The sequence below is a fragment of the Gobio gobio genome (genome assembly GCF_949357685.1).
Source record: "Gobio gobio genome assembly, chromosome: 17".
NCBI lineage: Eukaryota > Metazoa > Chordata > Actinopteri > Cypriniformes > Gobionidae > Gobio > Gobio gobio.
Window position 1 is genome coordinate 5,783,136 of NC_137110.1, and position 24,625 is coordinate 5,807,760.

Genomic DNA, 24,625 nt, shown 5'->3' on the forward strand with positions numbered 1-24,625 from the left:
AACATAATTATACACAGTACACACACACATATTATGTAAACAAACTTTTATTTTGGATGCGATTAAACTCGATGAATCGTTTGACAGCCCTAGAAAAATACAACTGTTCATTTTAATTAACGTTAACTCGGGTCCATTAAATAACATTAACCAGTACTTTTTATTTTAATGATGTATTAGTAAATGTTGAAATGAATATGAATTAAGATTAATAAATGCTATAGAAGAATTTTTCATTGCTAGCTCATGTTAACAAATGTTAAAAATGGAAGTGTTACAGACATTTTAGGTTTGGAGCTGTAAGCAAATGAATCATTGTTGGATTTTGGTGTGCTTATTACTGAGAAGTTGCTTTACCGCAGTTATTGGACAAGTCAGAGTTATCTTATGTACATTTATTATCAATATATTTCATGTTTACTCATTTTGATACATATGAACTATAGAAGACAGTTTATTCATAAATATTTCACTTGAAAGTTAAAATTACATAAAATCATAAAACTGCATATTAAATACTTGGCAATATGTGTACAAACAGGTGGAATGTATTCGATCAAAACCTCGCAGTCCCTCAGCATCGCCATCAGATGCTTGTGATTGAGTTCATGATCTTCTATAAGATTGTGATTTCCGTTTCCAGGTTCTTGTAAGCCTCGTCCTGCAGCTCATAGATCTGATCCATACGCTGGAATGCCATGTGACCTTTCTTACCTGAGAAAGAACAAAGGCTCAGTCAGGGAAAGAACACAAAACTACGGTGACGGCAAATCTGCACTATTAAGTATAAGTAAGAAGTATTATATTTAGTATGGGGATAAATGACATGCAATTTAAAAGAAGATAAGCACTTGTGTGAACGTGAATGATTTCTAGTGAATGAAGCAAAACTCTCGGTCTGAAACTTGAAAAACACTACCTTCACTTCTAGACATAATTTAACCATTTCTACTGAGAGATAAGCATTATAGTCATTAAATATTTGCATTGTTAATTAGTAAAACTGACTTGAATTTGTTCTAGATCATGAGATGTGACATTTTTTGGAAGACGGTCTCAAAACTAAGGAGGTGCCTTCATACAACACTGTCTAATAAAGGGATTGCTCACCCAAAAAAGAAAAGTGTGTCATTTACTCACCCTCAAAATGTTCTAAGTTTCTTCTGTTAAACACAAAAGGAGATATTTCGAAGAATGTTGGTAACTGTAAACTGACATTCTTCGAAATATCTTCTTTGGGGTTCATACAAGTTTGGAAGAACTATCGCTTTAAGTCATTAGCTATGTTTCCATCCACCTATTTTTATGGATTATTGCATAAAAAACCACTGGATGGAAATGCGACTAAAATTCTAAAAATACCCATAAAAACACTCAATTGAGGCAGATAATTTTTTTTATCCGGTAAGAAGACCACATAAACTAAGCTAGAAGCACATTTAATGAATAAATCTCCTTTGGTGCGCAACAAAAAAACTCACGTGACTTTGCCTCAACAGAGGATTTGGATAACATGTTACACTGATGATACTCAGTTCTATATTTCTTTGCGCCCAATTCACAAAATTAACGAAATGCATAGTTGATATAAAAATTGGATGGCTAGAAATGTCCTTCTACTAAATTCAGAAAAAACAGAGTTTCTAATTATTGGACCACAAACCTCTGCACGTAGTAGCCTAGAATACTGTCTAACACTTGATGGCTGCTCTGTCAAGTCCTCGTCGTCAGTGAGGAACCTGGCTGGGCTCTTTGATACCAATCTTTCTTTTAAAAGTCACATCTAGCATGTGTAAAATCACACTTTACCATCTTAAACATATTTAAATAACAACATATGCTCTCAATGACAAATGCTGAACGGTTAGTTCATGCGTTCATGAGCTCAAGGCTAGATTATTGTAATGCTCTACTGGGTGGTTGCCCTGCTCGCTTAATAAATAAACTCCAGATGGTCCAAAACGCAGCAGATCAAGTTCTTACTAGAACCAGGAAGTATGGTCATATTAGCCCAGTTCTGCCAACACTGCACTGGCTGCCTATTAAACATCGCATACATTTTAAAATCTTGCTAATTTCTTACAAAGCACTAAATGGTTTAGCTCCTCAGTATTTGAGCGAGCTCTTAAAGGGATAGTTCACCTAAAAATGAAAATTAGCCCATAATTTACTCACCCTCAAGTCATCCGAGGTGTATATGACATTCTTCTTTCAGACGAATAAAATCGGAGTTATATTACAAAAGTCCAGGCTAATCCAAGCATTAGAACTGGATTAATAGTTGCTCTGTTTTTGAAGTCCATAAAAGTGCATCTGTCCGTCAAATAACTGCTCCACACAGCTCTGGAGTGTTAATAAAGGCCCTCTGAAGCGAATCGATGCGTTTGTGTAAAATATCCGTATTTAAAACTTTATAAAGATAATTTTGGCCGACCGCCTTCCCTGTTAAATTTATGGAAAAATTGTTGAAAGTTCCCCTGCCGATCGAAAGACTAACTCGCGACCAGGTCCGCTCGTCATGACGTCACGTACACATCTTGAGTTTCACTTTCAACTTTCAACACTTTTCCACGGACCGGTCGAAAGTTTACTTTATAAAGTTTTAAATATGGATATTTTTCTTACACAAACGCGTCGATTCGCTTCAGAAGGCCTTTATTAACACCCCAGAGCCGCGTGGAGCAGTTATATGATGGGCAGATGCACTTTTTATGGAGTTATACTTTAATATAACTCCGATTTTATTCATCTGAAGGAAGAATGTCATATACACCTAGGATGAGTAAATTATGGGCTAATTTTCCTTTTTGGGTGAACTATCCCTTTAATGCATTATAGTCCTTCACGTCTATTGCGGTCTCAAAACTCTGGCCAGTTGATAATGGGATGTGTTATCAAATATAGAATATCAAAATCAACTGCAGGCGGTCGATCCTTTTCCTATTTAGCACCTAAACTCTGGAACAGTCTTCCTAGCATGGTTCGGGAAGCAGACACACTCTGTCAGTTTAAATCTAGACTAAAAACACATCTCTTTAACCTGGCATACACATAAAACATAATCACATTTCTATTATTCAAATCGGTTCAAGGATTGTTAGGCTGCATAAATTAGGTCAACCGGGAACACTTCCCATAACACCCGATGTACTCGTTACCTCACATCTATGCTAATATTAGACTCTCTGTTTATCGCGAGGTTACCGTAGTCATGCCGTATCCGGTCCGTATCCAGATCAGATGATGGACCTGCACCTAGACACGACCACAACGCAGCCCTGAAGGTCAGCAGACATCCTGTCAACTAGACAATCCCTTGCGAAGGCCTCGTCGACACGACAGCCATCGACATAGATCCTCAGCAAAGACCACAAGAACCAGACAAGTCCTCCGCACAGACCTATGACCATCTCCATACTGGTGTGATGAATCCATCTTCAAGCAAAAGGAACTGGATGAATATTTGAATGCTACAGATCCAGATCCCCAAATCATAATTACGCCGTGTTTGTTCATTGGCTAGAGGAGAACTGGCCCCCGACTGAGCCTGGTTTCTCCCAAGGTTTTTTTCTCCATTCTGTCACCTGATGGAGTTTGGGTTCCTTGCCGCTGTCGACTCTGGCTTGCTTAGTTGGGACACTTAATATTCAACAATATTATTTGACACTGACACTGATGAATGAGAACTGAACTGAGCTGGACGATGAAAGTTTTTTGCAAAACTGCTTTATAGATGAAATTAACTGATTGGCCCCACTTTATATTAGGTGGCCTTAAGTACTATGTACTTACATCAACAAATAAGTACAATGTACTTACTGTGTTCAAATTGCATTGCAAAACACCTTTGCTGATATTGAGGTGGGATATGGGTAGGGTTAGGGACAGGTGTGGTGGTATGGGTAAGTTTAAGGGTAGGGTTAGGTGTAATGGAAGTGTCAACTGTGTAATTACAAATGTAACTACAGAAATTAATTACAGATGTAATTACATGCAGGTATTTTTTTTAAATGTAAGTACAATGTAAAGACATGTATGTACACAATAAGTGCATTGTATCAAATGATTAATTAAAATGTTAGTGCATAGTAGTTAAGGCCACCTAATATAAAGTGGGTCCAACTGATTTAATCATTGATAATCTTTACAAAGGAACTGAATCAACGCTGAACAGCCAAAATGCATCATTTTCCTGTTATCACTGTATTGTCAATCTGTAAGGTGACTTGACTTGACTAACCAGAGGAACAATTTCATCGCACAGCATCACAATGTTGGTTTGGTCATCCTGATATGCCTGAGCCAAAGTCTGTCATCGATATGATTTGGTGTAATAACTTCCCAGAACTGTCTCACACGATTGCATACACACACATCAGGCATCCAAATGCAAGAGAACATGACAGCGTTTATTGCTTTCATCTGTGCGCTCTGAGGAGCAAGTCATTTATAATTTGTGAAAAAAGAGCCACAGTGGCTTCTCCGATTGCAGCAACTTGCATTTTTATTACAGATAATACTTTCCAACAGTTTCCCAGGAAGTTCTCTTGAACACATAGGATGGAAACGCTGATTTTATGCATATTGCGCACAAGTCAAATTCGCAACTTTGGATGGAAACGTAGCAAGCCTTTGGATTCGGAGACAGTGCATATGTGGTGATAGTGGGAGAAAAACAGCATATGACATAGATGCAGTAATTACAGCTTAAGGGTCACATACCGAAGGACAGGACGGTCTCCCGTGCGGCGTTCCTCAGGTCTTCATCTGTGGAGCGCCACAGCTCTGCTACCTGCTCTGCACTCTCTGAGGCCTAAGAAAACACAAAACCACTTAAATAATCCACACAGAAACATACAGTATAAATAACAAAACTCATCACAAGAATGCATATTCTAATTCTTATCATGCAACGTTGGAAACTGTTGTGCTGCTTATTAAGCTGTAGTTGAGTTAAATTGATTCAACTCATCGACTAGCATGTACCATCATGTTAAAGGCACAGTATGTAAGTTTCGCCGCTGGAGGTCGCTTATTCAAAACAAAGGCGTAGCTTGATGATGCCGTGAATGAGCGTGGAATCACGGGAGTTGTAGTCCTTCACCTCCAGAACCGATGGAAAGGAACTTGGACTCGGGCAGGAATCATGTTCATGAATGAGTGAATGTATTATAGTTTTATTAGCGTTACGGTGGTGTGAAGCAGCACGAGACCTGAGAGACCTGCACAAACACCAGAGCTTTTATTCTGCTTCCGCTGCAGTCGCCGCTTCCGCTCTTTCTGTTGTGTATGTGTGGTAACGCAGCGCTGATTTACATGTTAAAACAATCACACTAAACACATTTGAGTGTGTTGAAGTTGATTTAACGTTACTACGTTAACTGCTATGAGAGACTTGTTGCACTTTGCAGTGATCTAGATCGATATTGGAATATCATATATAAAACAGGATGACTAAGTGACGGTTGCTTAATGACTTGAAATTAATATTAAAATATATTGTATGATGGAGAAAGCTCTCTCTGATTATGCTATAATAGTGTTGTCTCTGAGGCGGTAAAAACGTTACTCGCGGTGAATCAAGAAAACAAGCGATTCAAACAATAAGACTAACTGTTGAGCTGGAGAACAATGATTCGTTTCTGTTGATGAATGTCTCCAAACAGTTGCTCACCTGTTTATTAAAATATATACTATTTAAAGCGTCTTTGGTGTTTCTTTGGTTTCTACAGAAATCAAGGGTAGCGTGAGTATGATGTCATTGACAGGCGATACAATAACACGGTCCGTAACACTGGTTAAAAGAGCTGATTTCTCTGGATTTAAACAAACATTGTTGGAAATAATGTAAGTACACAAGGTCAACAAAATGTATAAAATTGTTCTAGTGGTTTTTAGATATTTTAAATCTAAAAATCTTACATATTGTGCCTTTAATACGTTTGTGGAAACTGTGATACATTGTTTTCAGGGTTCTTTGATGAATAGCATATCAACAGCAGTAAAAAGGTCAAGGTCCAAGGTCAATTTATTTATATAGCACATTTAAAACAACTTGTGTATGCCAAAGTGCTGTACATCTACACACAAAAAACATTCAGCACATAAAACCATTCTAACCCAATAAAACACACAAAGATACCTTTCATTCAAAAGCCAAGGAATACATAGAAGTCTTCAGGCGGGATTTAAAAACAGGAAGGGATGGCGCAGATCTAATGTTCTGAGGTATGCTATTCCATAGTCTAGGACCGGCTACAGAAAAAGCCCAATCCCCCTTAAATTTCAAGCGAGAATGAGGTATACACAGGAAAAGTTTGTCAGAAGATCTGAGAGAGCGGGAGGATTGCTGATGACGGGAGGATTGCTGATGACTGAGGTCAATACAAACCCACTCTGACTGAACATTAAAGCAGCAGCTATAGTGTCAGAACGTACCTTCAGACTTTTCAGAGCCAGACAGGCCTCATGACGCACATGCGTGTTGCTGTTCTTCAACAGATCTGTGTAGTGAACCACCGCCTAAAAAACATCCACATATCACATGAAAAGCTCTGCTTTTAATCCACTCTTCAAAATGCTTGAATGTGATTACATTAGATAACAATAGGAAAGACAGCTTTGTGAAAAACTCAATTTTATTGGGGTTTAAATGATTTTTGCATCGATCCTTTCCTTAATCTTTTGGTATGAGTAGTATTTGTGTTTGAGAGCAAGTTATGGCCCACACCATGAAAATGTAACTATATTAGCGTCCACTAGGGGTTGATCGACTAGTCAACTTTAATAGACTGTAGTGATGCTTTAAAGGTCCACTGAAGTGCCTTGAAACCAGCAGCGTTATTCAATGTGTTGACATAATTTCCCCTGAAACAGGAAGACCCGCTTTAAAACAGCCAGTAGCCTTTCGTTTATATCACAGTTCGGCCAGAGCTGTTGAGCTCGGTAAAGCTGCAGTTTCCTCCTGAACTCTAATGGTGCGTTCACACTGGACATTCACTTCACAACAGACGCAAAGTCGCCTCATGGGCGGGGCTTCTGCCAGCCGGCTTGTCTCGTTGAGAAATGGCTGACATGGGCTGTGTTCACACGTCTTTTTTATAAAAATACTACTGTTAATGTGTGACAAAACGTAGTTTTAAGACTTTTTCAGGCGATAATGTAGCTGTTTAAAGCTCAAATCTGTGGTTTATTTATAAAAAGAGCGCCTATTTGAGCGCCTATTATCTGGCGTTCTCGGAGTTTTGAGATCCACGCGATCAGCGCTCATTAACTCCGGCGAGAGCAGCCTTTCCTCGGCTAGTCCTTTTGACATTTGCCGCTGGCTCTGATGTCTCTGTGGTGGTTAAACATGAGATATAATTTGTCTTGTGTTGATCTAACGGCCGATCTTAGGTCTCATGGATCTATAATTTTGTTCCCTGGCAAATCATTTAGGCTGAGGGCAAAGTGAAGTTTCATTACTTTTTTATTTTTAGGCTATTTAACTTTACGTTACCGTTGTAGCCTACTAGCGCTGACTTTGAATGTTTGACTGAATTGTTTGCTTTATTTCATGTATAGTTTATTATACCTTTTACTTATGTATTACTTTTGTATTATTATTGATCATACATAAACTTGTATTTAACAAAAAGAGACTGGGTTGTGTTTCCTGTCATTTAATTTTATTACAGTGATAATCATATGCACACTTGTCTGAACCACATATTAATATATGATTAATATAAACCATATGATTTTTTCCCCATTGTTGTCACTACTAGAGCAAGCCCCTTATTGGTTAACCCAAGTCAGATTTTTCAACTTGCGCGAATAACGCGTCAAACGCTCAATTCGTGCCGCAGAATGTGTATTCACGTCTTTGCATTGACTTAACATGTAAATAACTCGCGCGAAACGCTTCATTCGCGTCTGGTGTGAACGCACCATAACAGTTTCTCATCATAATCTCCTCCATAACACTTTAAGGGCGTTTTCACACCTGAAAGTCCGCACCAAGGTCCGAACCAAAGTTCATGTTTTGATACTTTTTATATATTCGGTTAGTTTTGGTTTGGTTTCACATTGCAATTATGTGAGCGGACTAAAGAACTTTACATGACGCACTTGCGTCCACTCGTCATCATCTGTGTGGGCGGCATCTGGACATTGATTGGTTTGTAAACGGACGTGCGTCTGACGTCAGCGTCTTTGACAAGTTGAATGAACGGACGCATATCATCGTTGCCACTATTGAACAGTGCGCATTGCTTGACTATTTTTTTATTCGTTACGTTTAAAAGTGGACATTTCAAGCTTTATATACACATATTTCTCATGTTTGTGAGGCAAGTAGCCTGCTGAGTTTCGGTTTATTTGAGACCCGCTCCAGTTCATGTGTAAAGCATGTGATCGCTCCCGTGATTATTGTCTGCTATAGACTATTTGCTTCTTATTTATTAAATCCAGGCAATTATCTGATTAAACGTTGATTACAATTAAGATACAATTTATACAAAACGAAATTCCCATTAAAGAAATGCTTTCTAAGCAAAATCATACAAAATTTCGTTCAAAATTATTTCTGACTTTCTGTCTACTGACATATTGCGCATATTTTCACTTTTCATAATCAATGTAGCCTAGATTGAATTTAAAAATAACGTTATAATATTTAAACATAAACAGGAACTTCCTATAAATGGTCTGAAAGTCCGAACCATACAGAAAATGCTTTCACACTAGAAACGAACCGAACCTTTGTTTAGTTTGATCCGGACCGAGACTACCTCTTTTCGTCGGACCAAATATTGTCTGTTTGGTCCGGCCCGTGGTACGGGGGAGGTTTCACACCTGCAATTTTGATTCGGACCAAACTGAAAAGTCCGAAAATCCGGACCAAACAAGGTAGGTGTGAAAACGCCCTAAAATACAGCATTCTGTGCCGAATTCAAACGGGTCCGATACGTTTTCTGGTCTGCGCCGACTCGATCTCACGATCCACTCTGTGCTATCGTGTCTCTGGGCTGGAGCTGTGGCGGTTCACTGACACTAACGTGAAACCAGACTTCATTCGTCTCAACTGAAAGAATATTTTCACGGTCTGAATCATTCCCTATCCCCTATATAGTGCACTATGTGCCATTAGAATGTGGTAAATGTGTGAACAAGTGATTGATTTCAGCCACAGCTTTATCGTCTATTTAGGGCATTAGAGCATTTAATTGGACACATGCAGATCGCGCGCGCACAGAAACATTCAGTAGCGCAGAAATGTATTGTCAACACTGTGATTTATCAATAAAACAGCTCAGAAACTGAAAAGTAAAGTAACTAAAAACAGTCGTTCAACCCCTAGTATCACACGATAGCATTCTGTGTATTATAAGCGTGTGCTTAAATGCTCAAGCTATTTAAAGTAGGATGGATGCTGATTGGTTGTCAGTATTTTTATTGTTTATAAGCTGTAAAAAATCTTTTGAAAGGGATTCCACGATCTCGTCCCTCTGTGCCATTTTCATTATAGCTGTGGTGCAGACTGCAATTCTTTTATATTTATAATTATTTGTACAACTATATCATTATCATCCTTGATGTGAACAGGCCTTTAGGCTGCTTCTACCTTTGCCCTGAAGGATTTGGACCGCGAGGCCCTGCTGAGGCAGGACGTGGCCGCCGAAGCCACCTTGTGATTGGTGTCTGTCTGCAGCTTCGCCAGGAGCTGGAGGGCACGTCCTGTCGGCTGCAGCTCAGAGATGCGCTTCCCTTTCAGCTTCTTCAGAGCTCGCCTCCTCTTGGGACTCTCCAGACAGGCTATCAGATACACTGCAGCAAGCCGATCCGAGGGAGAAACAGAGGGAAGTCTCTTAATGAGATCTATTGGGAAGAATCTTTGAGGGGGATTGATTGATGCTGAAAGCAGTAAACTCACAGTGAACCATCGAGGACAGAAGAATCTGTATTTACTGTATGTCAGCCTAGTTTCTGTGATGTTTGCATCCTAAAGTGAGAAACACTCTGTGCTGTTACCTTCTTTAGAGAGGAGAGAGATGTGCTCCCCAAAGTCACTTATACTCCGTCTGTTGAGGTAGACTAAGAGCTGAAACACAGTCACTCGGTCTGCGGTGCACAGAGGCACAGACGCCATCATACAGCTGCACTGCACCTGATACAGCAACTGACTGAAAACTGCGGGACACAGAAAACATCATCAGGAAGCAGAGACAGACGAGTGCTAGTTGACTGTTTCAGTAGTGCTAGAATGAAATTCTAAAAGAACAATAAAATAGAACAGACAACACAAAATATAAGTATTATTTTGCTAATTATTGGATGCAAGTTAAAGAATTAAATTCTGATGGATAATAATAATAATATAGTAATATAAAATATATACAATTATTTTATATATAATAAAATATTATTAGATATTTTAGTTGTTTGAATAATTAAATATATGACAATGAATAAACCATACACTTACTTTATTATACAATTTTTTGTGTTATTATTTCAAAGGCAATTAAGTGTTATTTTGAAGAGATCTTAATTCTGAGCATCAATGAATAGAATAGAAATATCCTTCAGAAAAATATAATATAAAATAATACAATTACAAATATAATAATATATAATAAAATAATAAAAAATATATAATAAGATAATTTTATAGTAAATTATACTATAGTATAATTTATATATAAATATAAACTAAATAAATTATATAGAATAATTCTATAAATAATAAAATATTATTCAGATATTTTAGTTGTTTGAAAATGAAATATATGACAATACATAAACCATTTACCTTATTATACAAAGTTTTTTAAGATTATTTAAAAGACAATTAAGCGTTATTTTGAAGTGATCTTAGCAACAATGAATATATCCTTCTGATATTTATGAATATATATGAAATATCCTTCATATTGTATTATATAATAATACAATTAAAAATACAATAAAACAATACATAAAATATTATAAATAAAAACATTATACAATAATATTATAGTAAATTATACTATAATAATATTTAGAATATCATTATATAGTATAATTTAATATAATATTATCGTATTATATTTTTATTTATATTATTTTATTATATATAGAATAATTGTATATAATTTTGAAAATTAATTATTAAATTCTAAAGGACAAATAGAATATATATTTATTCTAAAGTTTATTAGATTATTTTAAAGACAATTAAGTATTATTTTTGTAGTATTATTTACAAAGCTTTAAAAAAAATACTATTTCAAAAAATATATTTAAAAGACAATTAAATATTGAATATTTAAATATAAGTATCTTAATGAAATCTTAGAGCAACAATGAATAAAATAGAAATATCCTTCAGAAAAATATAATATTACAATTAAAAAAATAACATTATAATATTATAGTAAATTATACTATACACTTATACAAAAATATTATATATGTGATAGAATATTATAAGATATTTGAAAAATTAATGATTAAATTCTAAAGGACAAACGGAATATACATGTATTTTATTGTGTAGTTTATTAGATTATTTCAAAGACAATTAAGTATTTTTTTGTTTTCGTATTTTGTACTATTATTTATATAAAGCTTTTTCAATTGTTTTAAAATAAAAAATACTTTAAAAAAATATATTAGAAGACAATTAAGTGTTTGAAGAGATCTTAATTCTGAGCAACAATGAATAGAAATATCCTTCAGAAACATATAATATAATAATACAATTAAACATATAATATATAGCAATAAATAATAAAATATAAATAAAAATATAATAAAATGGTAATATTATAGTAAATTATACTATACAATTATATACAAAATATTCTACATATTAATATATTGTTAGATATTTATTTACTAATTGATGGATTTTAGTTGTTGAAAAATAATTATTCAATTCAAATTTTATTCTATGGTTTATAATATTATTTAAAATACAATTAAGTAGTATTATTTATGCAAAGCTTTTTAAATAATACAAAAAAAACACTATTTCAAAAAATGATTCTGAGCAACAATGATATAATACAATAGAAATATCCTGCAGAAATGAATGAGATTCTCAAGAAAGAACAGAATATACTGAACAATTCTAGAATATATTCTATTTGATCCCATTCTGCCATGGGTATATTATATCAGAGGATTGTGGATCCGCACCTGCATCCGTCTGGCCTGGCTGTTTGGCTTTGACTTTGTGGGTGTAATGTTTGCGCAGTGTCCTGAGAAAACCATCAGCGGGGCAGCAGAAAGGCGGGTCACTTTCGCAGCAGTCCTTCCAAAATACTTCAATCCCCTTAGGAGCTCTGACCAACACTGAGACACATCCACACACATGACTAATGCATCTACAGCGTTTCACATTGACACTGTGACCGCGAACAGTATAAAGTAACAGTCAGAGCACATAAATGCATATTCTAGTGTTACCCTTAGATGGTATGGGAAAGAAAACATGGCACAATCAATCATAAACTAAAGGTTAGTATTAGTGTTTGTGGGAAATCTATAAATCTCTATTATTAGGATCTAAGGAGCGATATCTCAGTGGTGTATCAACTCATTCAAGGCCTGGTGTGTTGCAAAACTTACGCTCTGTCACTGAGATTTCATCCATCATCCTCTGCGCCAGAGCAGCCATTTTGTCCAGCATGTCAACTTGGCGGGACAGTTCCTCCATGATGTCTTTATACACAAGATCGGAGTCAGAATGCTTCAATGCCTGGGAGGAGACAGAACAGGACGTTATGCACACACTTTCACAAAGTAACAATATGGATGGATTACTGTGTGATCAAACAACACGATTCCTCACCGTCAGCAGCACCGCACACACACTGAGGTGGGTTTCAAGAGCTTGATCCAGACTGTAGACCCCTGTACTGAGTGACGGCTTTACTGCTTTACTGTCTTCTGAGGATGGAGAGGTCTTATCCTGAGATAACAGACCCATGTTTTTCAGGGTTTTCTCATTAAATGAACCAATCCTGAAATAAAATAAAAGAAAGTTTGGCTTATATATACACACACACACACACAGTTGTGGTCAAAATTATAGGCCCCCTTGGTAAATATAAACAAATAAGCCTGAAAATGTGGGGAAAATCTCTTTTTTTCCTCCAAAACACGATTATTAGCACCCTTTTATTCAATACTTTTTTCAACTTCCTTTTGCCAGCTCTGAGTCGTCTTCTATGACGCCTGAGGAGTTTGGAGATCAGAGATCATTCCTCCACACAGCATCTCTCCAGATCCTTCAGATTCCCAGCTCTTCTCTTCAGTTCATCACTCATTCTCTATAGGGTTCAGGTCAGGGACTGGGACTAGAGCTTAGATCGGGCTCAAAACAATCAAGCCCGACCCTACCCGAGTCCGTGCACGTTGTGTCCGACCCCAACCCGGCCCGACACATAAACTGTAATTATGAGCCCGAGCCCGATTTAAACCCGACCATTTTTTTTCTGACTTACTGCCGGCAATGCGGACCAAACTCCTGCTTCGGTCATACAGGGACCGGACAGCCCTCAGCAAAGGACCCCGGACCCCATATTCCCCCAGCACCCTCCACAGGACACCGCAAGGGACACAGTCGAATGCCTTCTCCAAATCCACAAAACAAATGTGGACTGGTTGGGCAAACTCCCATGAACCCTCCAGCACCCTGTAGAGGGTATAGAGCTGGTCCAGTGTTCGACGACCAGGACGAAAACCACAATGCTGCAGAGGCGTGTCAGCCAAGACAGCCCCACAACATCCAGAGACTTGAGGTACTCAGGGCGGATCTCATCCACCCCCGGTGCCTTGCCACCGAGGAGTTTCTTGACCACCTCGGTGACTTCAGCTTGGGTGATGGACGAGTCCTCCTCTGAGCCCCCAGCCTCTGCTTCCTCAATGGAAGACGTGACGGCGGGATTGAGGAGATCCTCGAAGTATTCCTTCCACCGTCCGACAACATCCCCAGTCGAGGTCAACAGCCGCCCATCGCCACTGTAAACAGCGTTGGTAGGGCACTGCTTCCCCCTCCTGAGGCGCCGGACGGTTTCCCAGAATCTCTTCGAGGCCAGCCGATAGTCCTTTTCCATGGCCTCACTGAACTCCTCCCAGGCCCGAGTTTTTCCCTCCACAACCACCCGGGCTGCAGTCCGCTTAGCCTGCCGGTACATGTCAGCTGCCTCAGGAGTCCCACAAGCCAGCCAGGCCCGATAGGACTCCTTCTTCAGCTTGACGGCATCCCTTACTTCCGGTGTCCACCACCGGGTTCGGGGATTGCCGCCTCGACAGGCACCGGAGACCTTGCGTCCACAGCTCCGAGCAGCCGCTTTGACAATGTCTTGACATGTTTGACAAAATCTTTAGTTGATTAGAACTTCTTAATTATTGTCCTGATGGTGGAAATGGGGATTTTCAATGCTTTAGCTGTTTTCTTACAGCCACTTTCTATTTTGTGAAACTCAACAATGTTTTGCGGCACATCAGAACTACTGTATATTCTTTGGTTTTACTCATTGTGATGATGATTAAGGGAATTTGGCCTTTGTGTTTCCTCATATTTATACTCCTGTGAAACAAGAAGTCATAGCTAGACAATTTCATGTTTCTAGGTCACCCTGGTCTGCTAAAAAATTAAATATTAATGGGAATATACATAAGAGATATTTTACTCATAAAAAATTCTAGGGGTGCCAATAATTGTGGCCAACGTGTTTCGGAGAAAAGCATTTATTTCATAATTTGATTTTCCCCCGACTTTCAATTATTTGACTTCAATGAACGGTTAGATTTTTGCAATTTTTTGGAATGAAAGATCAAAAGGACAAACAATGCAGATTTATTTTTACAGCCATCTTTGATCATATGTACCAGGGGTGCCAATAATTCTGACCACAACTGTATATATGTATAGATATACTAGTCATAGATATATTTATTATTTTTTTCATCCACCTTAAACCTAAATTATTATTTGCTTTAAGCTTTAACCATGTTTTTACATTTTTATATGCAAAAATATATGCAATATCATGATATCAATACAAAGGTAAATTAAACATAATGTATTATTTAAATATCCAATTGTACATTAAATTAAACAATATGCACCTGACCTTTACCTGAGAAATAAATGTGAGAATGCACATGTCATGCATTACTCCACTTCATCCACAAGATGGCACTTTAAACCTTAATTTAACCTTTGATCAATTTTTCCTGTTTGCATGCCTTTATACAGACTTATATTCATTGGCCCAAATGGTGAGATCAATGCTGAAGATCAAAATCCGGTAACACTTTTTTTAATCTGTCCTTGTTACACATGTTACATGTATTTACTATAGTAATAACTATAAATTAGGCATAATTACATGCAACTAACCCTAAACCAAACCCTAATCCCACCCTAACCCTAAAGTAAGTACATGTAGTTAATTACATTCAGTACCTAAACGTATAATTACACTGTAACAGTGATACATTAAAATAAAATGTAACCCAAAATATTTATTTTGCACGAACAGATTTGTCATTGAAACTCGAAAACATGTCTTCCTTGTATTCTATTTTATTTTAAAGTATTTATGCATCATGTTAGTATTTGTTGTACTACATTTAGTCGTTTACATTTTAGTAAGTTAATAAGTTATTTTTCTGTCTCTTGAATATGTGGCAATTATTTGGACATTTCTAATGGACAGCCTAGCTAAAAGTGTGCGGACTTACCCAGTGTGCCCGAGTCTGATGCTGCCCACACATGAGATTTCATCTTCATTACAATCTGTAGAGAGGAAATCGAAACTGCCCAGCACTTCCTCTTCCTCTACTGCTAGTGTCTGAGATGAGGGCATCTGGGGAGGGTCGAGGTCCTTCTAACATCAGGAAAGATGAAAAACAAGTCAACAGTAAACAATTACAAAAATAAAACACACATCTTGTACCCTACCAGTCCATTGATTCACCCATCTCACCTTCAAGACCTCACTGAGTTGGCGTATCTGCAGATCTAGTTTCTTTAACATCTCTACGTTGCTCGTTTCCTCCAGTGCTTTATTCAGTTCCTCTAGCAGTGAACTGATTCTCTTAGCCACGGCTCTCTTCTGTGCTCTGCCCGCTTTTCTGTCCTGCTTGAACGGGGTCTCCTCTTCAGTGGCATTATCCCGGGCCGTCGTGTCTTGTGCGTCTCCTTCACCTGTGCTAGGGGTCACTTCTACATTTTGCTTGAGGATGTCAGGCGTGCTGTAGCGGTGGAAGAGGAATATGGAGTCTCGCTTACTGCCCGCAGGACTGGGGGAAGCTGTGTCAGTCTCCGAGGGCCATTCCACACTCTCCTCTGCCTAGGGTTATGAATGGAAAGAGATTAAACATGCCTGCGATTTGAAGTCATTTCTGAATATATATATATATATATATATATAAAAAGATATAGAAATATGTTAAATATCTAAACAAATGTTTTCTTAATATATAAAATATTATTTTATTTTATTATAAAAGTGGTTATTGTGTTTAATAATAAAACATAAAACTATACTAAATCATATTATCATTATGTATTTTAAATATTTTTATATATATATATTTTTAATTCCACGTAAAGGAACACCATACTAATACTGTGTTTGACCCCCTTTGGCCTTCAGAACTGCCTTAATTCTACGTGGCATTGATTCAACAAGGTGCTGAAAGCATTCTTTAGAAATGTTGGCTCATATTGATAGGAGAGCATCTTGCAGTTGATGGAGATTTGTGGGATGCACATCCAGGGCACGAAGCTCCCGTTCCACCACATCCCAAAGATGCTCTATTGGGTTGAGATCTGGTGACTGTGGGGAAATGATTGGAGCTTTGTGACATGGTGCATTATCCTGCTGGAAGTAGCCATCAGAGGATGGGGACATGGTGGTCATAAAGGGATGGACATGGTCAGAAACAATGCTCAGGTAGGCCGTGGCATTTAAACGATGCCCAATTGGCACTAAGGGGCCTAAAATGTGCCAAGAAAACATCCCCCACACCATTACACCACCACCACCAGCCTCTACAGTGGTAACAAGGCATGATGGATCCATGTTCTCATTCTGTTTACGCCAAATTCTGACTCTACCATCTGAATGTCTCAACAGAAATCGAGACTCATCAGACCAGGCAACATTTTTCCAGTCTTCAACTGTCCAATTTTGGTTAGCTTGTGCAAATTGTAGCCTCTTTTTCCTATTTGTAGTGGAGATGAGTGGTACCCGGTGGGGTCTTCTGCTGTTGTAGCCCATCCGCCTCAAGGTTGTGCGTGTTGTGGCTTCACAAATGCTTTGCTGCATACCTCGGTTGTAGCGAGTGGTTATTTCAGTCAAAGTTGCTCTTCGATCAGCTTGAATCAGTCGGCCCATTCTCCTCTGACCTCTAGCATCAACAAGGCATTTTCGCCCACAGGACTGCCGCATACTGGATGTTTTTCCCTTTTCACACCATTCTTTGTAAACCCTAGAAATGGTTGTGCGTGAAAATCCCAGTAACTGAGCACCTGTCTGGCACCAACAACCATGCCACGCTCAAAATTGCTTAAATCACCATTTCTTTCCCATTCTGACATTCAGTTTGGAGTTCAGGAGATTGTCTTGACCAGGACCACACCCCTAAATGCATTGAAGCAACTGCCATGTGACTGGTTGATTAGATAATTGCATTAATGAGAAATTGAACAGGTGTTCCTAATAATCCTTTAGGTGAGTGTATATATATATATATATATATATATATACACAAAGAAAAAAAACTAAATTCATACATCTTCTGTGGCCATCTTCAGTAGATCGTCATCCTGTAACTTAGTGTCAAGAACAGGGTGGCGTGTGAGTGGTGGGTCGCTTGTCTTCTCATAGGCAGGAGGACTAAGTGCCTGGGTGGAGTCAGCAAGGTAGCTGAGTAGAGACACGCCCCTCGATTCACGTGAGCCAATGGAAAAAGATCCATCTGCATCCTGTATCTGACGCATCATAGACTACAACATAAAAGACAGATCAAATCATATGATAACATTTAAACTCTTCAGGGCAAAGACAAGAGTTTAATGAGGTGAAGTGGGTAATTTCTGCATCATTAGCGTCTTTTTGTCCAATGATGACAGACTCCAGACACTCGAAAAACCTTGCCAACATCAGCAAAAGTCTTGTTTGGGTTTGCGTGGCACCATTTCAACTTGAGAATGTCAAAGTGAGGATTTTTTTGGTGCACAGTCTACATTGGCTTTTACCCAAGATCACACTTGGGTCACATTGTACAATTCTGTCACGAAACAATCAAAAGGCACAGATCAAATCTCACCGTGCACACCAGGCTTCAGTTATAGTTGTCTCTGCACATTAAACCAAGATAGGAGAATGTATTTTAGCATCAGAAATGACACACTTCACCTTTAAGTCTTTGTGAGTGGTCATGCTGGGAGTGGGTGAGTGTGTGTGTGTGGATGTAGGTCACAAACTCACTAGAAAGTATTTCTCAGTGAAACTGGGTGTGTTGGGAGGTGTCCAGCTATATACGGATCCCTTTCTGCTGTGGATGGACTGGCGGCTGGCGGACGCTGTGAGAGGCCTCACCTCAGAGCTATCAAATGGACTAAAGGAAGAAAAAGTGAGCGAAAAAAAAAAGCTGTCAAGACTCTAGTGTGCTTAGCCCAAAATAATGATTTTATGAAAAGACACAGACAGTAAACAGAATGATGCAGAAGAGTAGTGCCTAAGGATTAAATATTGGGTGTTTGGATTTAAACTGGAATATAAAATATGCTGAGAACTAACTACAGATCTAGTAGCTACCCGTTTATTGTGCACAATTGTAGGTGTAACCTCAACCTCCCGCCTTAACCATAGCCTTACACACAACCCCACCCTCAAACCTTAAACAACCTTACCCATAATCCCACTCCTATCCTATCCTTAAGCATAATTCAGAGTCTCCCTGAGACTCCTATACTTACTTGTACCCAACAATAAACTACCAACTGATGTTCAAAATGCTTTTAAGGTTTTTTTAAGTTGCACTTTAATATAAAATATATGAAATATAAAATATATAAATAATATAAAATAGAGTTGTCAAAAGTTTACCAGCATTTCCCTCTAGCATTTTGTGTGCTGTTGAACGGATTCTTAAACACCTCTGATTGGACATTTTGTTCACACGCTCAACATACACGTGTTTGATTGGCCATTTTTTTCACACGCTCAACATACATGTCTCTGATTGGCTATTTTGTTCACACGCTCAATATACATGTCTCTGATTGGCCATTTTGTTCACACATTCAACATACATGTCTCTGATTGCCCATTTTGTTCACACGCTCAATATACATGTCTCTGATTGGCCATTTTGTTCACACATTCAACATACATGTCTCTGATTGGCCATTTTGTTCACACGCTCAATATAAATGTCTCTGATTGGCCATTTTGTTCACACATTCAACATACATGTCTCTGATTGGCCATTTTGTTCACACATTCAACATACATGTCTCTGATTGGCTATTTTGTTCACACGCTCAATATACATGTCTCTGATTGGCCATTTTGTTCACACATTCAACATACATGTCTCTGATTGGCCATTTTGTTCACACACTCAACATACATGTCTCTGATTGGCCATTTTGTTCACACGCTCAACATACATGTCTCTGATTGGCTATTTTGTTCATGTGCTCAACATACATGTCTCCGATTGGCCATTTTGTTCACACATTCAACATACATGTCTCTGATTGGCCATTTTGTTCACACGCTCAACATACATGTCTCTGATTGGCCATTGTGTTCACGCGCTCAACATGTCTCCAATTGGCCATTTCGTTCATGTGCTCAACATACATGTCTTAGATTGGCCATTTTGTTCACACATTCAACATACATGTCTCTGATTGGCTATTTTGTTCACACGCTCAATATACATGTCTCTGATTGGCCATTTTGTTCACACATTCAACATACATGTCTCTGATTGGCCATTTTGTTCACACGCTCAACATACATGTCTCTGATTGGCCATTGTGTTCACGCGCTCAACATGTCTCCAATTGGCCATTTCGTTCATGTGCTCAACATACATGTCTTAGATTGGCCATTTTGTTCACACATTCAACATACATGTCTCTGATTGGCTATTTTGTTCACACGCTCAATATACATGTCTCTGATTGGCCATTTTGTTCACACATTCAACATACATGTCTCTGATTGGCCATTTTGTTCACACACTCAACATACATGTCTCTGATTGGCCATTTTGTTCATGTGTTCAACATACATGTCTCTGATTGGCCATTTTGTTCACACGCTCAACATACATGTCTCTGATTGGCTATTTTGTTCATGTGCTCAACATACATGTCTCCGATTGGCCATTTTGTTCACACATTCAACATACATGTCTCTGATTGGCCATTTTGTTCACACGCTCAACATACATGTCTCTGATTGGCCATTGTGTTCACGCGCTCAACATGTCTCCAATTGGCCATTTCGTTCATGTGCTCAACATACATGTCTTAGATTGGCCATTTTGTTCACATGCTCAACATACATGTCTCTGATTGCCCATTTTGTTCACACGCTCAACACACATGTCTTAGATTGGCCATTTTGTTCACATGCTCAACATACATGTCTTAGATTGGCCATTTTGTTCACACGCTCAACATGTCTCCAATTGGCCATTTTGTTCATGTACCGAACATACATGTCTCTGATTGGCCATTGTGTTCACGCGCTCAACATGTCTCCAATTGGCCATTTTGTTAATGTGCTCAACATATATGTCTCTGATTGCCCATTTTGTTCACACGCTCAACATACAGGTCTCTGATTGGCCATTTTGTTCACTTGCTCAACATATATGTCTCTGATTGCCCATTTTGTTCACACGCTCAACATACAGGTCTCTGATTGGCCATTTTGTTCACACGCTCAGCATATATGTCTCTGATTGGCCATTGTGTTCACAAGCTCAACATTTGTGTCTCTGATTGGCTACAATGATCAACACTCTTCACCAAGTGCTTCAATGACGCTCACTCTTCACCAAGCGCTTACACAAATACACACAGGAGTGTTTGAAAGCAAGCGTCTATCAGTGGATCCGTCTATCAGCGGATATATTAGGGACTTGCTGATAGACCTCCCTTTCAAATGCTCCTGTGTATATCTGTGTAAGCGCTCTGTGAAGAGCGTCATTGAAGCACTCAGCGTTGATCATTGCAGCCAATCACAGACATATATGTTGAGCATGTCAACAAAATGGCCAATCAGAGATGTTCAAGAATTCAGCTCTCAAAATGCTAGGGGGATATGCTGGTATCGTTTTCATGTTTCAAATTTCATGTGACACTGAATATGATGCTTTGCCATTACTGGAATAAGTTATATTAATTATAGTAACATAGTTATTTAAAATTGTAATAATATTTCACAATTTTAACTGTATTTTCCAAATAAATGTAGCCTTGGTGAGCAGAAGAGACTTCTTTCAAAAACAATTACAAAATCTTCTGGACTCCAAACTTCTGATGGTAGTCTATCTAATTTAATTAAAATTTTTTTTTTTTTTTTTGGGGGGTGTTATCTTTTTAAGATTTAATAATTTCCCATTAAGTTACTTTGTCAGAATTTTTAGCACTCAAAATCTAAACATTGTAATCTAACTGTACTACTGAATTTTGATACTAAATAGAGACTGTTATATCTAAACATAGTTTTCTTTTGTTCTAAACCATGTATTTTTTTACATATACTAGCTGACATTCACTGTTTTACTCAATAAAGAAGAAAGACTTAAAAAATGGCATGAACAAAACTCGCTCAGGTTCTGATTACACATGATGTGTGGAGTGGCAGTGTGTGTTTGTCATCACTGGTTGATGAAGAGTGACACTGTGAACAGAGACTAAGCAGAACCAGAGGAAATGAGGTGACAGCAGTGAACTAACACACACACACACACACACACACACACACACACACACACACACACACACACACACACACACACACACACACACACACACACACACACACACACACACACACACACACACACACACACACACACACACACACACACACACACACACACACACACACACACACACACACACACACACACACACAGAGAGAGAGAGAGAGTCACAGCAAAGCATGGAGATGCTGAACAGGCTGAGGTGTGTTTAATTTAGTGACGCTGTAAAAAGAGGCTATGAAAAATCTTTTCCACCTGGACTGTGTAAAAACCACTGTAATTCGATCGGTGTGTGTGAGAGGGATGGGGCAGCGATGGACTATTTATCCGTCCCTCTGCAGTCAGCTGTTCTCACACAGCTGGTGTGTGTTAGCTGATAGCAAAGCCTCACTTACAAGGGGGGTGTGTTTGTGTGAAAGATCAAATCTTGTCAACTCAATGACATGAAAAAGTGGCCTAATATGCAGTGCATAGCACTGTTTTTGACATGTTTGTGAAATCCAGATGTTTAAACAAACTTTAAACTGTCAAGGCATCAGTGATCTCCCTACAAATGGTAACCTCGCTGCTGGTAACCGTTGATGTATTTCGCTGATGCAAAGCTGAATTTACTCCAGTCTTCAGTGTCACATGATCCTTCAGAAATCACAAATATGCTGATTTGCTGCTCAAGAAACATTTCTGATCATTATCAGTGTTGGAAACAGTTGTGCTGCTTAATATTTTTGTGGAAACCCTGATAAAAAATGTTCAGGATTCTGTGTTTATTTGAAATAGAACTTGCTTGGCAAAATGTAAGTCTTTACTGTTACTTTTGATTAATTTAATGCACCCTTGCACGATTAAATCGTTAAAAGATCGATTCAAACACCCTCGCGATCTCATTCCTACTTGACTCTATTAAATAAACACAGCTGACTCAGAGAGAGAAATTGTCATGTTTAGGTATGAACAGCTTCACAAACAGTCTTTTCAACTACACAGTATCGATTTCTGTTACAAATATTGCAATTATTTATAAAAAGCTTATAGTTTGGATATAAACAATGATGCGTAACCTTTTGAAAGTAACTTGCCGCTTTAAATAACGATTATATCAATTACACTGTTACACCAGTAGGTTGTGACAAGTGTTAAAAAATATGATTTGTCATTCATCATTCATTCAAGAGGATCGTTCAAAAGCGCTGATTCATCCAGTAATGAAACAAGAGAAAGTACTGAACCCAAACGGTACAGTACAGTAGTGGACAACATGTGCACAAAAGTTAATAGTTTGGTGTCACTGATATTAAACCTGGTCAATAATGTTTTAAAATGCCTCTTGTAATTCACTTTGTAAGTATATAGCAGCACTTTTAGCACTTTATGTCTGTCTTGTAAATGCCACACATGCACTTACTTCCAAACCACCTCTAGCTGTAGCTTGATGGTTCCCAGTTCTGTTATGTCCACAACCATCATCTGTGGCCGTGCTGTGAAAAAATCGGCACTCCTGCACGTTACCATACCGACCAGGATAGAGCTCAAGCCCTTGACCTCTGTTACCTACAGGACAAGAGACATGAGTGTAACATGCATTCAAGTTGGGCCAAAGTTGCTATGTAAAGTGTTGCTATGTGGTTGCTTACTAGTTTAGGGGATTTTTTGCCCTGTTTTATCATTGATCAGACAAAAATTGTAAGTCCAATCACTTAGAAAAGGTACAGCGCACCTCTCCTCAATAAGTCGCATGCCTTAGTGCCACTAATTGTAGTGGTTTAAGAGGAAATCATCGCTTTCATCTGAATTAGTTTGGCTCCATGTCTGTATTTTCAGCGACGGAATACATTTCAGACAATCAAACCTTTTATAAGCATTATTCCTGCTTCAGACAGTCTGTTAAACATCTCTATCATTCTCTCTCAGGGGTCTGTGGGCGGTTTCTTATGGCATATGAAAATGTGGCTATTTCGATCTAACAAACAAAAGGCCTGGAAACTTCTGTCATCACATCCCCCACAGGCGACCCTGACAGGAAGTGGTATTTGCGCAGGTGTGTGCGCACGAGCTCACCTTGATCTCAAAGTTCCCATGGATGTGAGGGAGGAAGACCATCTCTTCTTCGTCCCACAGCTGTCGGTCATCCGTCTGGATTCGCCCTCTGATTCTCCATCTCTGACGGCCCAGCCGGATCAACACCTACACAGAACGAGACGTTCAATGTGTTTGTGTGTAAAACGTGTTCAATTCAGTACTTACACTACCATTCAAAAGTTTATTTATTTGATCAAAAATATAGTAAGAAAAATTGTGTAATAATATAACATTTTAAAATAACTGTTTCCTACTTGAATATATTTTAAAATGTCATTTATTCTTGTGATGACAAAGCTGAATCTTCTCTTGACTATGCTATGTTTGGGCTTCGCAAAAGAAGGGGCTTCCGCTTGAGCTCAAAAAACAGTTTTCCCGAATATCAGCATGTTCGCAAATGCGAATATTAGCTGACTTACATTTTAGACAATATTGTCTGTTTTTACTCTATTTTGCCAACAAAAATTCCAAACAGTAGAGCCATTACATCTCTGAGCAACAGTTTCAGTTTTGTTACTGAATGACCCTGACCCAGATACGAATCTGT

The 24,625-nt window shown here is 38.3% G+C and overlaps 1 protein-coding gene across 4 annotated transcripts in view; it reads right to left on the bottom strand.

The window, feature by feature from the left end:
* Positions 1–382: 382 nt before the first annotated feature.
* The window catches only part of ripor3 (RIPOR family member 3), a 72,749-nt gene continuing 48,506 nt past the window's right edge, over positions 383–24,625 (bottom strand). Inside the window, exons 10-24 of one of the 4 annotated variants that reach the window (XR_013818290.1) lie at positions 24,058–24,183; positions 23,405–23,550; positions 18,477–18,606; positions 17,780–17,992; positions 15,966–16,331; positions 15,721–15,866; positions 12,818–12,989; positions 12,595–12,724; positions 12,163–12,318; positions 10,012–10,170; positions 9,605–9,807; positions 6,439–6,522; positions 4,723–4,813; positions 3,205–3,435; positions 383–714 (exon numbers count right to left, since the gene is read on the bottom strand). Coding sequence is in view for 2 of the 4 variants with exons in the window: in XM_079840618.1 (XP_079696744.1) it covers positions 617–714; positions 4,723–4,813; positions 6,439–6,522; positions 9,605–9,807; positions 10,012–10,170; positions 12,163–12,318; positions 12,595–12,724; positions 12,818–12,989; positions 15,721–15,866; positions 15,966–16,331; positions 17,780–17,992; positions 18,477–18,606; positions 23,405–23,550; positions 24,058–24,183 (2,220 nt within the window). In the remaining 2 variants the exon portion in view is untranslated. The remainder of the gene's footprint in view (positions 715–3,204; positions 3,436–4,722; positions 4,814–6,438; positions 6,523–9,604; positions 9,808–10,011; positions 10,171–12,162; positions 12,319–12,594; positions 12,725–12,817; positions 12,990–15,720; positions 15,867–15,965; positions 16,332–17,779; positions 17,993–18,476; positions 18,607–23,404; positions 23,551–24,057; positions 24,184–24,625) is intronic. The other 3 variants (XR_013818291.1, XM_079840618.1, XM_079840619.1) reach the window with 3 other exon arrangements.